Source organism: Musca autumnalis, unplaced genomic scaffold, assembly GCF_047663935.1.
Source record: "Musca autumnalis isolate F117 unplaced genomic scaffold, ASM4766393v1 scaffold_4, whole genome shotgun sequence".
Lineage (NCBI taxonomy): Eukaryota > Metazoa > Arthropoda > Insecta > Diptera > Muscidae > Musca > Musca autumnalis.
This window is the reverse complement of record NW_027411977.1, coordinates 233,108,651-233,122,736: the sequence shown is the minus strand read 5'-3', so window position 1 is coordinate 233,122,736 and position 14,086 is coordinate 233,108,651. Positions and strand designations below refer to the sequence as shown.

Sequence of the window (14,086 nt, the reverse complement as noted above, 5' to 3'; positions counted from 1 at the left end):
ATAATTTTGGGAGACTTCTAGGACCAACGTGGATGTTTTAAATAATTTTGGAAGACTTCTAGGATCAACGTGGATTTTTTAAATAATTTTGGAAGACTTCTAGGACCTAGAGGCCTTCTAAAATTATTTGAAAAATCCACGTTGGTTCTAGAGGCCTTCTAAAATTATTTGAAAAATCCACGTTGGTTCTAGAGGCCTTCTAAAATTATTTGAAAAATCCACGTCGGTCCTACAAGCCTTCTAAAATTATTTGAAAAATCCACATTGGTCCTAGAAGCCTTCTGAATTATTTGAAAAATCCACGTTGGTTCTAGAGGCCTTCTAAAATTATTTGAAAAATCCACGTCGGTCCTACAAGCCTTCTAAAATTATTTGAAAAATCCACATTGGTCCTAGAAGCCTTCTAAAATTATTTGAAAAATCCACATTGGTCCTAGAAGCCTTCTGAATTATTTAAAAAATCCACGTTGGCCCTAGAAGCCTTCTAAAATTATTTAAAAACCCCACGTTGGCCCTAGGAGCCTTCTAAAATTATTTAAAAAATCCACGTCGGTCCTAGAAGCCTTCTAAAATTATTTGAAAAATCCACGTTGGCCCTAGGAGCCTTCTAAAATTATTTAAAAAATCCACGTTGGCCCTAGAAGCCTTCTAAAATTATTTAAAAACCCCACGTTGGCCCTAGGAGCCTTCTAACATTATTTAAAAAATCCACGTCGGTCCTAGAAGCCTTCTAAAATTATTTGAAAAATCCACGTTGGCCCTAGGAGCCTTCTAAAATTATTTAAAAAATCCACGTTGGTCCTAGTAGCCTCTTAAAATTATTTAAAAAATCCACGTTGGTTCTAGAAGCCTTCTTAAATTATTTAAAAAATCCACGTTGGCGCTAGAAGCCGTCTAAAATTATTTGAAAAATCCACATTAGTCCTAGAAGCCCTCTAAAATTGTTTAAGAAATCCACGTTGGTCCTAGAAGCCTCTTAAAATTAGTTAAAAAATCCACATTGGCCCTAGAAGCCTTCTAAAATTATTTAAAAAATCCACGTTGGCCCTAGAAGCCTTCTAAAATTATTTTTGAAAAATCCACGTTGGCCCTAGAAGCCTTCTAAAATTATTTAAAAACCCCACGTTGGCCCTAGAAGCCTTCTAAAATTATTTAAAAAATCGATGTTGGTCATAAAAGCCTTATAAAATCCTTAAAAAAATCCACGTTGGCCCTAGAAGCCTTCTAAAGTTATTTAAAAAATCCACGTTGGCCCTAGAAGCCTTCTAAAATTATTTAAAAACCCCACGTTGGCCCTAGGAGCCTTCTAAAATTATTTAAAAAATCCACGTCGGTCCTCGAAGCCTTCTAAAATTATTTGAAAAATCCACGTTGGCCCTAGGAGCCTTCTAACATTATTTAAAAAATCCACGTTGGTCCTAGTAGCCTCTTAAAATTATTTAAAAAATCCACGTTGGTTCTAGAAGCCTTCTTAAATTATTTAAAAAATCCACGTTGGCTCTAGAAGCCGTCTAAAATTATTTGAAAAATCCACATTAGTCCTAGAAGCCCTCTAAAATTGTTTAAGAAATCCACGTTGGTCCTAGAAGCCTCTTAAAATTAGTTAAAAAATCCACATTGGCCCTAGAAGCCTTCTAAAATTATTTAAAAAATCCACGTTGGCCCTAGAAGCCTTCTAAAATTATTTAAAAACCCCACGTTGGCCCTAGAAGCCTTCTAAAATTATTTAGAAAATCCACGTTGGCCCTAAAAGCCTTATAAAATCCTTAAAAAAATGCACGTTGGCCCTAGAAGCCTTCTAAAATTATTTTAAAAATCCACGTTGGCCCTAGAAGCCTTCTAAAATTATTTAAAATTTTTATTTAAAAAAATAAAATTTTTATTTAAAAAAATCCACGTTGGCCCTAGAAGCCTTCTAAAATTATTTGAAAAATCCACGTTGGTTCTAGAGGCCTTCTAAAATTATTTGAAAAATCCACGTTGGTCCTAGAAGCCTTCTAAAATTATTTGAAAAATCCGCTTGGCCCTTGAAGCCTTCTTAAAAGTTTTAAAAAAATCCACGTTGGCCCTAGAAGCCTTCTAAAATTATTTAAAAAATCCGCGTTGGCCCTAGAAGCCTTCTAAAATTATTTAAAAAATCGACGTTGGCCCTAGAAGCCTTCTAAAATTATTTAAAAAATCCGCGTTGGCCCTAGAAGCCTTCTAAAATTATTTAAAAAATACATGTTGGCCCTAGAAGCCTTCTAAAATTATTTAAAAAAAATCCACGTTAGTTCTAGAATCCTTCTAAAATTCTTTAAAATATCCACGTTGGTCCTAGAGGCCTTCTAAAATTATTTGAAAAATCCACGTTGGTTCTAGAAGCTTTCTAAAATTATATGAAAAATCCAAGTTGGTCATAGATAGAAGCCTTCTAAAATTCTTTAAAAAAATCCACGTTGGCCTTAGAAGCCTTCTAAAATTTTTTGAAAAATCCACGTTGGTCATAGAAGCCTTCTAAAATTATTTGAAAAATCCACGTTGGTTATAGAAGCCTTCTAAAATTATTTAAAAAAATCCACGTTGGTCCTAGTAGCCTTTTAAAATTATTTAAAAAATCCACGTTAGTCCTAAAGGTCTCCTAAAATTCTTTTAAAATTCATGTTGGTAATAGTAGCCTCCAAATTAAAAAAATATTCAAAATATTTCATGTTAAAATCGTGATCTCTTTTTCCTGACGTAACAAATTCCATGCTCTCATGTCGTTAATTGGTTTGTGTTCAAAGTCCATTTAATTATTTTTATCACAATATTTTGTTTTTTATAAAATTAGATTAATATTCAAATTTGTCCATGTACATTTTCTCATAGTAACAAACTGCTCTTATTCTCTTTCTCTCATATCATGGAGACAATTAACTGTCATTATTCTCAATTAATGCTAATTACATACCGCGTGATCGATTTCAAATCACATTTGGCGGCAATTTTCAAAAGTTTTGCAAACAAGCCAATCAATCAAAGATTTTTTGTAATAACAAATTTAAACAAAATTTACAACCCTTTTAATAAAAAAATTATTTAAATTTATAAAAATATAAACAACTTAACTTTTCTAGGTGTTTCCCCGTCCGGCTACATTTGTAAATTGATATAACGCTTATCAATGAAACACTTCAAGCTAAATTAAAAAAAGAACCTATGATACGTCATAACTTTCTTATGTTGGTCGCTTTCCAGCGATAAGAATTCTAAAACACTACCTTATCAATATATTTGTAATTGTTTTAAAATGAATATTTTATTTATTTATTATCTTTGTTGCACACAAACAAATACTTGAAACTGCAAAACCAAAATGTTTGTGCTTATTCGTTCTGTTTTGGAACGTCAAATAACTGAATCACTGAAGTATGATGGAGTGATTGAGTGTATGTGATAGTGGAGATAAGCAGGTGATAACAAAAATGGAAACACATTCATAAAAAGAAATTAATTAGCTTTGCAAAAAAAAAAAAAAAAACATGAACGAAAGTAAACAAAATCTGTTTTTTTCACTTTGTGCAGTGTCATTTTACACTGGCGTATAGAATTTTGGGAGACATCTAAGAACAATTTAAATTTTTTTAAAGAATTTTTGGAGTCTTCTGGGACTAACGTGGATATTTTAAAGAATTTCAGTTAGTGGATATTGCCGACTATGTCCAACGTTAATTTTTTTAAAGAATTTTAGGACCCTTCTAGGACCAACATGCTTTTTTTAAAGAATTTTAAGAGACTTCTAAGGCCAACATGCATGTTTTAAAGAATTTTAGGAGGTTTCTAGGACAAACGTGGATTTTTAACACAAATGTAGGAGGCTTCTAGAACAAACGTAGATTTTAATACAATTTTAGGACAGCCCAACAAAATTTTAGGACTCTTCTAGGACTAACGTGGATTTTTTAAAAATATGTTAGGACTCTTCTAACGTGGATTTTTTTTAAAAAAATTAGGATTCTTCTAGGGCTAACGTGGATTTTTTAAAAAATGTTAGGACTATTCTGAGACTAACGTGGATTTTTTAGCAAATGTTAGGACTCTTCTAGGACTAACGTGGATTTTGTAAATAACGTTAAGACTCTTCTAGGACTAATGTGGATTTTTTAAAAAATATTGGGACTCTTCTAGGACTAGCGTCCTATTCCTTCTAAAATTATTTAAAACATCCACGTGGGTCCTAAAAGCTTCCTAAAATTCTTTAAAACATCCACGTGGGTCCTTGAAGCTTCCTAAAATTCTTTAAAAAATCCACGTTAGTCCTAGAAGCTATTTAAAATTATTTAAAAAATCAACGTTGGTCCTGGAAGCTATCTAAAATTATTTAAAAAATTCACGTTGTCCTAGAATAATTCTAATATTATTTAAAAATCCACGTTGGTCTTAGAAGCTTCCTAAAATTCTTTAAAAAAATCCACATCGGTAATAGAAGCTTCGTAAAATCCTTTAAAAAATTCTCGTTGGTCCTAGAAGCCTTCTAAAATTATTTAAAAAATCCATGTTAGTCCTAAAAGCCTTCTAAAATTATTTAAAAAATCCACATTGGTCCTTGAAGTTTTGTAAAATTATTTAGAAAATCAGCGTTGGTCCTAGATGCTTTCTAAAATTATTTAAAATATCCACGTTGGTGCTAGAAGCCTTATAAAATTATTTAAAAATCCACATTGGTCCTAGAAGCCTTCAAAAATTATTTAAAAAATTAACGTTGGTCCTAGAAGCTTTCTAAAATTATTCAAAAAATCCACGATGGTCCTAAAAGCCCTATAAAATTATTTAAAAAAATTCACGTTGGTCCTAGAATAATTCTAATATTATTTAAAAATCCACGTTGGTCTTAGAAGCTTCCTAAAATTCTTTAAAAAAATCCACATCGGTACCAGAAGCTTTGTAAAATCCTTTAAGAAATTCTCGTTGGTCCTAGAAGCCTTCAAAAATTATTTAAAAAATTAACGTTGGTCCTAGAAGCCTTCTAAAATTCTTTGAAAAATCCACGTTGGTTCTGGAAGCCTTCTAAAATTATTTGAAAAATCCATGTTGGTGCTATAAGCTTTCTACAATTGTTATTAAAATTGTTTAAAAAATCAACGTTGGTCCTAGAAAAATTCTAAAATTATTTTAAAAATCCAAGTTGGGGCTAGAAGCTTCCCAAAATTGTATAAAAAATCCACGTTTGTCTTAGAAGCTTCCTAAAATACTTTGAAAAGTCTACGTTGGTCCTGGAAGCCTTCTAAAATTATTTAAAAAATCCACGTTGGTGCTAGAAGCCCTCTAAAATTATTTAAAAAATCCACGTTTGTCATAGAAGCCTTCTTAAATTATTTAAAATATCCACGTTGGTGCTAGAAGCCTTCTATAATTATTTAAAAAATCAACGTTGGCCCTAGAAGCCTTCTAAAATTAATAAAAAAAAATCCACGTTGGTCCTAGAAGCCTTCTAAAATTAATAAAAAAAATTCACGTTGGTCCTAAAGGCCTTCTAAAATTATTTAAAAAATCCACGTTGCTTCTAGATGAATTCTAAATTATTTAAAAATTCACGTTGGTCCTAGAAGCTTCCTAAAATTCTTTGAAAAATCCACGTTGGTCCTGGAAGCCTTCTAAAATTATAAAAAAAATAAACGTTGGTCCTAGAAGCTTCCTAAAATTCTTTGAAAAATACACGTTGGTCCTGGAAGCCTTCTAAAATTATTAAAAAAATCAACGTTGGTCCTAAAAGCCTTCTAAAATTATTAAAAAAATCCACGTTGGTCCTGGAAGCCTTCTAAAATTATTAAAAAAATCAACGTTGTTCCTAGAAGCCTTCTAAAACTATTAAAAAAAATCCACGTTGGTCCTAGAAGTTTTCTAAAATTATTTAGAAAATACACGTTGGTCGTGGAAGTCTTCTAAAATTATTTAAAAAATCCACGTTGGTCCTAGAAGTTTTCTAAAATTATTTAGAAAATACACGTTGGTCGTGGAAGTCTTCTAAAATTATTTAAAAAATCCACGTTGGTCCTAGATGCTTTCTAAAATTATTCAAAAAATCCACGTTTGTCATAGAAGCCTTCTTAAAATTATTTGAAACATCCAGGTTGATCCTGGAAGCCTTCTAAACTTATTTATAAAATCCACGCTGGTCCTAGAACCATTCTAAACTTATTTATAAAATCCACGCTGGTCCTAGAACCATTCTACAATTATTTAAAAAATCCACGTTGGTCCTAGATGCTTTCTAAAATTATTCAAAAAATACACGTTGGTCCTAAAAGCTTTCTAAAATTATTCAAAAAATCCACGTTGGTCCTAGAAGTTTTCTAAAATTATTTAGAAAATACACGTTGGTCGTGGATGTCTTCTAAAATTATTTAAAACATCCACGTGGGTTCTAGAAGCCTTCTTAAATTATTTAAAAAACCCACGTTGCTTCAGAAGAATTCTAAATTATTTAAAAATCCACGTTGGTCCTAGAAGCTTCCTAAAATTCTTTAAAAAATCCACGTTTGTCCTAGAAGCTTCCTAAAATTCTTTGAAAAATCCACGTTGGTCCTGGAAGCTTTCTACAATTATTCAAAAAATCCACGTTGGTCCTAGAAGCCCTCTAAAATTATTTAAAAAATTCACGTTGGTCCTAGAATAATTTTAAAATTATTTAAAAAAATCACGTTGGTCCTAGATGCTTTCTAAAATTATTCAAAAAATCCACGTTGGTCCTAAAAGCTTTCTAAAATTATTCAAAAAATCCACGTTGGTCCTAAAAGCTTTCTAAAATTATTCAAAAAATCCACGTTGGTCCTAGAAGTTTTCTAAAATTATTTAGAAAATACACGTTGGTCGTGGAAGTCTTCTAAAATTATTTAAAAAATCCATGTTGGTGCTAGAACCCTTCTAAAATTATTTAAAAAATCAACGTTGGTCCTAGAAGCTTTCTAAAATTATTACAAAAATCCACATCGGTACTAGAAGCCACGTTGGTCCTAGAAGCCTTCTAAAATTATTTAAAAAATCCACGTGGGTCCTAGAAGCCTTCTAAAATTATTTAAAACATCCACGTGGGTTCTAGAAGCCTTCTAAAATTATTTAAAAAATCCACGTTGCTTCAGAAGAATTCTAAATTATTTAAAAATCCACGTTGGTCCTAGAAGCTTCCTAAAATTCTTTAAAAAATCCACGTTTGTCCTAGAAGCTTCCTAAAATTCTTTGAAAAATCCACGTTGGTCCTGGAAGCTTTCTACAATTATTCAAAAAATCCACGTTGGTCCTAGAAGCCCTCTAAAATTATTTAAAAAATTCACGTTGGTCCTAGAATAATTTTAAAATTATTTAAAAAAATCACGTTGGTCCTAGATGCTTTCTAAAATTATTCAAAAAATCCACGTTGGTCCTAAAAGCTTTCTAAAATTATTCAAAAAATCCACGTTGGTCCTAAAAGCTTTCTAAAATTATTCAAAAAATCCACGTTGGTCCTAGAAGTTTTCTAAAATTATTTAGAAAATACACGTTGGTCGTGGAAGTCTTCTAAAATTATTTAAAAAATCCATGTTGGTGCTAGAACGCTTCTAAAATTATTTAAAAAATCAACGTTGGTCCTAGAAGCTTTCTAAAATTATTACAAAAATCCACATCGGTACTAGAAGCCACGTTGGTCCTAGAAGCCTTCTAAAATTATTTAAAAAATCCACGTGGGTCCTAGAAGCCTTCTAAAATTATTTAAAACATCCACGTGGGTTCTAGAAGCCTTCTAAAATTATTTAAAAAATCCACGTTGCTTCAGAAGAATTCTAAATTATTTAAAAATCCACGTTGGTCCTAGAAGCTTCCTAAAATTCTTTAAAAAATCCACGTTTGTCCTAGAAGCTTCCTAAAATTCTTTGAAAAATCCACGTTGGTCCTGGAAGCTTTCTACAATTATTCAAAAATCCACGTCCTAGAAGCCCTCTAAAATTATTTAAAAAATTCACGTTGGTCCTAGAATAATTTTAAAATTATTTAAAAAATCACGTTGGTCCTAGAATAATTATAATATTATTTAAAAATCCACGTTGGTCTTAGAAGCTTCGTAAAATCCTTTAAAAAATACTCGTTGGTCCTAGAAGCCTTCTAAAATTATTTAAAAAATCCATGTTATTTCTAAAAGCCTTCTAAAATTATTTAGAAAATCCACGTTGGCCCTAGAAGCCTTATAAAATTATTTAAAAAAATCCACATTGGTCCTAGAAGTTTTCTAAAATTATTTAGAAAATCAACGTTGGTCCTAGATGCTTTCTAAAATTATTCAAAAAATCCACGTTGGTCCTAGAAGTTTTCTTAAATTATTTAGAAAATACACGTTGGTCCTAGAAGTTTTCTTAAATTATTTAGAAAATACACGTTGGTCCTAGAAGCCTTCTAAAATTATTTAAAATATCCACGTTGGTGCTAGAAGCCTTATAAAATTATTTAAAAATCCACATTGGTCCTAGAAGCCTTCAACAATTATTTAAAAAATCAACGTTGGTCCTAGAAGCTTTCTAAAATTATTCAAAAAATTAACGTTGGTCCTAAAAGCCTTCTAAAATTATTTAGAAAATCCACGTTGGCCCTAGAAGCCTTTTAAAATTATTTAAAAAATCAACGTTGGTCCTAGAAGCATTCTAAAATTATTTTAAAAATCCACGTTGGTCCTAGAACCCTTCTAAAAATATTTAAAAAATCAACGTTGGTTCTAGAAGCTTCCTAAAATAGAACATTGGTGGCGTTTATTTAATTGGGATAGCTGTTACAATTTTGATTTTTCAAAATAGTCTGGCTTAATCCCTTTTGTTGTTTTAATATTTAAAACAACAACAAGATCCAGTGGCGTGGATCGAAACTAGTCTTCCTTGCCTTACCCCTTGGCGAACAATGCCAAACCTTCTCCACTAATAAACTTGTTGTTTTAAATATTAAAACAACAAAAGGGATTAAGCCAGACTATTTTGAAAAATCAAAATTGTAACAGCTATCCCAATTAAATGAACGCCACCAATGTTCTATTTGAGAAACACTGGCACGGTTTTGTGTGTTGTTGGTATATAAGCTACCAAACAGCATTTGGGTATGTGCATTTGTTGAAAAATCAACGACACATACGAGTGGAAGAAGGTTTGCTTTGTTTCGTAAACACTTTCGTCGGAGTTGTGTTAGGTACCCAAAGAAAAACTTCTCATTGAAGGGTTTTCTTTGTTTACGTTTATACTTCGAGCTGACGATTGATGTTTGGGTATAAAAAGTTCCTTGTTGAAGAAGTTATTGAAAAATAACTTCGGTGGAGAATATCCACAAACAAGAAACAAAGGGAACTGATGAGATCCAGTGGCGTGGATCGAAACTAGTCTTCCTTGCCTTACCCCTTGGCGAACAATGCCAAACCTTCTCCACTAATAAACTTGTTGTTTTAAATATTAAAACAACAAAAGGGATTAAGCCAGACTATTTTGAAAAATCAAAACTTCCTAAAATTATTTAAAAAATCTACGTTTGTCGGAGAAGCTTCCTAAAATTATTTAAAAAATTCACGTTTGTGAAAATGATTTAAAAAATCCACGTTTGTCCTAGAATCCTTCTAAAATTATTTAAAAAGTTCACGTTGGTCCTAGAAGAATTCTAAAATTATTTAAAAAATCCGCGTTGGTGCTAGAACCCTTCCAAAATTATTTAAAAAATCCAAGTTGGTGCTAGAACCCTTCTAAAATTATTTAAAAAAATCTACCGTCTTAAAATTCCACCTTGGTCCTAGAATGTTTCTACATTTCTTTAGAAAACTCCACGTTGGTCTTAGAACTCTCCTATTTTTTTTTTAATTCTTAAAAAATGCAGTGCCTTCTGCTTTTACCAAAATTTATTTTTTTTATTTCAACTTCATATGTTAGTTTTTTAATATATTTTTTTTATAATTAATAATAATTTACCATGGACATTGATAGATTTCCCCAGGTACACAGACACCCAATTCAGCATTGAATAACCAATCTGATTGACATTGCCAGATTTTTAGTGTGTTGTTCCCAAAGCAAATTTGGAATTTGGTACAATCACCAATGAATGGTATAGCTTGACCAATGCCAACTTCTAGGCAGTCGGTGGTTGTAGTTGTTGGTGTTATTACTGCAGCACCCGTAGTCGGTAAAGTTGTTGTCGCGGTCGGTACTGCAGTTGTAGTTACACCTGTTGTGGTTGTAGGTACAGCAGTTGTTGTTACCGCTACAGCTGTTTTGGTTGAAGGTACCGCCGTTGAGGTTGTAGCCTTTGCTGTAGTGGTAGGTAATACAGTTGTGGTTGAAATCTTCGCTGTAGTTGTAGGTAATGTGGTTGCGGTTGTAGTTGCTTTTTCTGTTGTAGGTTTTGTTGTAGTTGTAGGTAGTACAGTGGAGGTTGTAGTTGTAGGAACATCTGTTATAGTTGTTGCTATAGTTGTGGGAACGTCTGTTGTAGTTTTAGCTGTAGGTAGCGCAGTTATGGTTGTAGGTACACCTGTTGTAGTTTTTGCTGTAGATATATGTAATGCAGTTGTAGGGAGATCTGTTGTAGTCGCTGCTGTAGTTGATGGTACTGTCGCTGTAGTTGTAGGTAGAGCCGTTGTGGTTGTAGTTGTAGGAAGCCCTGTTGTGGTTGTAATTACAGGAACTTCTGTCGTAGGGTTTGTTGTAGTTGTAGATAATATAGTGGAGGTTGCAGTTGTAGGAACAGCTGTTGTAGTTTTTGCTGTAGATGTAGGTAGCGCCGTTGTGGTTGCAGTTGTAGGAACACCTGTAGTAGTTTTTACTGTAGTTGTAGGTAACGCTGTTGTGGGTGTGGTTGCAGGAACTACTGTTGTAGGTTTTGTGGAGGTTCCAGTTGTAGGAACAGCTGTTGTCGTTTTAGCTGTAGTTGTAGGTAGCACCGTTGCGGTTGTATAAACACCTGTTGTAGTTTTTACTGTAGTTGTAGGTAATGCTGTTGTGGGTGTGGTTGAAGGAACTTCTGTTGTAGGTTTTGTGGAGGTTCCAGTTGTAGGAACAGCTGTTGTCGTTTTAGCTGTAGTTGTAGGTAGCACCGTTGCGGTTGTATGAACACCTGTTGTAGTTTTTACTGTAGTTGTAGGTAGTGCTGTTGTGGGTGTGGTTGTAGGAACTTCTGTTGTAGGGTTTGTGGAGGTTCCAGTTGTAGGAACAGCTGTTGTAGTTTTTGCTGTAGTTGTAGGCACTGATGTTGTAGGAATAGCTGTTGTAGTTTTAGGTAATGTGGTTGTAGTCGTAAGAACATCTGTTGTAGTTATGGTTGTGGTTGCAGTTTCAGTGGTAGTTCGTACTCCTGCTGTGCTTTGGACTAATTTTTTGGTTTTTGTAGTTGAAGATGGAGCGTCAGTTTTAGCTTCTGTTGTTGCAGTTAAAGAAGATGTTGTAGTTGAAGCACCAGTTGTAGTTTCCGTTTGTGCAGCTTTTGAAACTTGAGATGTAGTGGATGTTGGTAGGTTTGTTGTGGTTGAAGATGAAGTAGTTAGAACAGCTGGTGTAGTTTCGTTACTAGGGGTCTGAGCTTGAGTTGTGGTTTCAGATGTTATTTTGTGGCCTCCAGTTGTAGTTTTCTTAGTGGCGGATGGAGCTGTTATTGTAGTTTTTGAGGTTGTAGTTGAAGCTGCAGTAGTAGTTTCCGAAGTTGCGATTGAAGAAGCTGTTGTAGTTGGAGAACCAGTTGTATTATCCAACATTTTACTTTCAGCAGGTTTTGTAGCACCTGTAGTTGTTATTGGAGTTGCAGTTTCAGAGTGTGTAGTTGGAGCAGCAGCTGTAGTTTCTGAAGTTGTGGTTGGAGAAACAATTGTTGTTGTCGAATCAGTCTTCTTAGCTGTTGCAGTTGTGATTGTAATTGTAGTTTCGTACTGTGTGGTTGGAACTGCAGTTGTAGCTTGACTAGGTTTGGTTGTAGCTCCGCTTGTGGTTTCCGAAGTATGGACTACAATTGTATTTTTCGTAGTTGTGTATGGAACTGTGGATTCTGAAGTTGTGGTTTGATCATCAGTTGGAGTTTTGGAGGTTGTAGTTGGAGCTGCAGTTGTAGTTCCTGAAGTTTTTGTGGAGAATTTGTAGTTTGAGCTGTTTTAGTAGTTTTTGAAATTGGAACAACCGTTGTTGTTGTTTTAGGAGTTGTGGTGGAATCTACAGTTGTGACTTTCGAGGTTGTAGTTGGGGTTCCAGTTGTAGTTGGTGAAGTTTTGGTAGGAGAAGTTGTAGTTGTGGTTTGAGATGTTTTAGTAGTAGTCTTTTGAGTTGGAGTAGGAGCTGTGGTTGACATTATTGATGTGGTACTTAATTGAGATGATGTCTTGGCTCCAGAAGTTTCGGGTATAAGAGTTGAAGTTGTTCTTATTGTAGATTCCGAAGAGGGTGAGGCACTAGTACTAGACGATTGAGCTGTTGTAAAAAATTTCACACAATCCGATTGATCATAAGCGACACATTCGCCAAATGCGCTACTAAAACCCATATTAAATAGACATGGTATAGGTACTGGCATTCGGGAAGTTAGTACCATTATGTTGTGAATCACAAATGCTCCAGTTGATTGTAAAATTTTCACTTGATTGTGAATTAAGTGAACTTTGTGTATCCAAATGACCTTCATGCTGTGATTCAATGGTACAATCTGATTGGGAGTAATCCACACAACCCCGAGCCAAACTATTGAAACCCATGCCAGCAGGACAATTTATGGTTAAGGCTTTTTCGGATAGGCAATAAATATAGCTATTGCAGGAATCGGTAATGCGTAAGAGGGTGCCATCTGCCTTTGAGTAGCAAGGATCGGCTGGCGGACTTATGCTGGCGGCCTTAGTGTTCTCCAGTGAGAGGACAATGAGAGACAATACAAGGAAAATAGTACCTGAAAACAATGAAAATTTATTATTTTGTGAGAAAGTTTTGAAAAAACAATGGAAAATTATACCTTTCTTCATTTTCCTTTCTCGTAAAATATTCTTCATGCTTTCGATCCCTTCACTGGTTCGTTAGGGACTAAAAAAATATCAAATTAGTGCAGTCATATGTAGCAAAAAATATTTTTCTATAAAAATTCTTAATGATATGTGATTTAAATTTTGATTGATGAATAGAGGCTTAAGATTTGTTTCGTTGATTAATTGAAAGGAAGTAGTATTGGCGAAAAAGTTGCACAAATGATTCACTGGTTAAAGTTCGCAAAGGGGTCGTGAATTCTCACTTTTTTTAAAAGTATCAAAAAATTTAAAAAAAAACATGTTTTACAAATCCATGATCTTTGAAAAATATTTAAATAATCCACGATTTTTAAAAAAATATTTAAAATCCACGATTTAAAAAAATATATTTAAAAATCCATGATTTAAAAAAAAAAATATTTAAAAATCCACGATTTTTAAAAAATATTTAAAATCCACGATTTAAAAAAAATATTTAAAAATCCACGATTTTTAAAAAATATTTAAAATCCACGATTTAAAAAAAATATTTAAAATCCACGATTTAAAAAAAAATATTTAAAATCCACGATTTAAAAAAAAATATTTAAAAATCCACGATTTTTAAAAAATATTTAAAATCCACGATTTAAAAAAAAATATTTAAAATCCACGATTTAAAAAAAATATTTAAAAATCCACGATTTTTAAAAAATATTTAAAATCCACGATTTAAAAAAATATTTAAAATCCACGATTTAAAAAAAAATATTTAAAAATCCACGATTTTTAAAAAATATTTAAAATCCACGTTCTTTAAAAAATCCACGATTTTTATAAAAATAATATTAAAAAATCTACGATTTTTATAAAAATAATATTAAAAAATCCACGATATTTATAAAATAATATTAAAAAATCCACGACTTTTATAAAAAAGAATATTTAAAAAATCCACGATTTTTATAAAATTAATATTTAAAAAAATGCAAGATTTTTATAAAAACAATATTTAAAAAATTCACGAGTTTTTTAAAAATAATATTGAAAAAATACACGATTTTTGTAAAAATAATATTTAAAAATTTACGATTTTTATAAAAATTATATTCAAATTATTATAAAACTAACATTTAACAAATCCACGATTTTTGTAAA

The 14,086-nt window shown here is 32.4% G+C and overlaps 2 protein-coding genes across 2 annotated transcripts; both read right to left on the bottom strand.

Annotated features, from left to right (window-relative positions):
- Positions 1-9,922: 9,922 nt before the first annotated feature.
- LOC141403278 (uncharacterized) lies at positions 9,923-12,480 on the bottom strand. Its single transcript, XM_073985466.1, has 2 exons — positions 12,303-12,480; positions 9,923-12,057 (listed from the first exon to the last, which is right to left on the bottom strand). The coding sequence occupies exons 1-2, from the start codon at positions 12,478-12,480 to the stop codon at positions 9,923-9,925; spliced, it is 2,313 nt and encodes a 770-aa protein (XP_073841567.1).
- Positions 12,395-12,977, bottom strand: LOC141403504 (uncharacterized). Its single transcript, XM_073986022.1, has 2 exons — positions 12,940-12,977; positions 12,395-12,876 (listed from the first exon to the last, which is right to left on the bottom strand). The coding sequence occupies exons 1-2, from the start codon at positions 12,974-12,976 to the stop codon at positions 12,482-12,484; spliced, it is 432 nt and encodes a 143-aa protein (XP_073842123.1). The 5' UTR covers position 12,977; the 3' UTR covers positions 12,395-12,481.
- Between the last annotated feature and the right edge of the window lie 1,109 nt (positions 12,978-14,086).

Coding starts and splice junctions, on each gene's coding strand:
- LOC141403504 (XM_073986022.1), bottom strand. CDS start 12,976: ATGAAGAATATTTTACGAGAAAGGAAAATGAAGAAAG. Junction 12,877..12,939: donor AGAAAGGAAAATGAAGAAAG/GTATAATTTTCC, acceptor CATTGTTTTCAG/GTACTATTTTCCTTGTATTG.
- LOC141403278 (XM_073985466.1), bottom strand. CDS start 12,480: ATGGGTTTTAGTAGCGCATTTGGCGAATGTGTCGCTTATGATCAATCG. Junction 12,058..12,302: donor CAAGACATCATCTCAATTAA/GTACCACATCAA, acceptor CAAAAACTTCAG/GAACTACAACTGCAGCTCCA.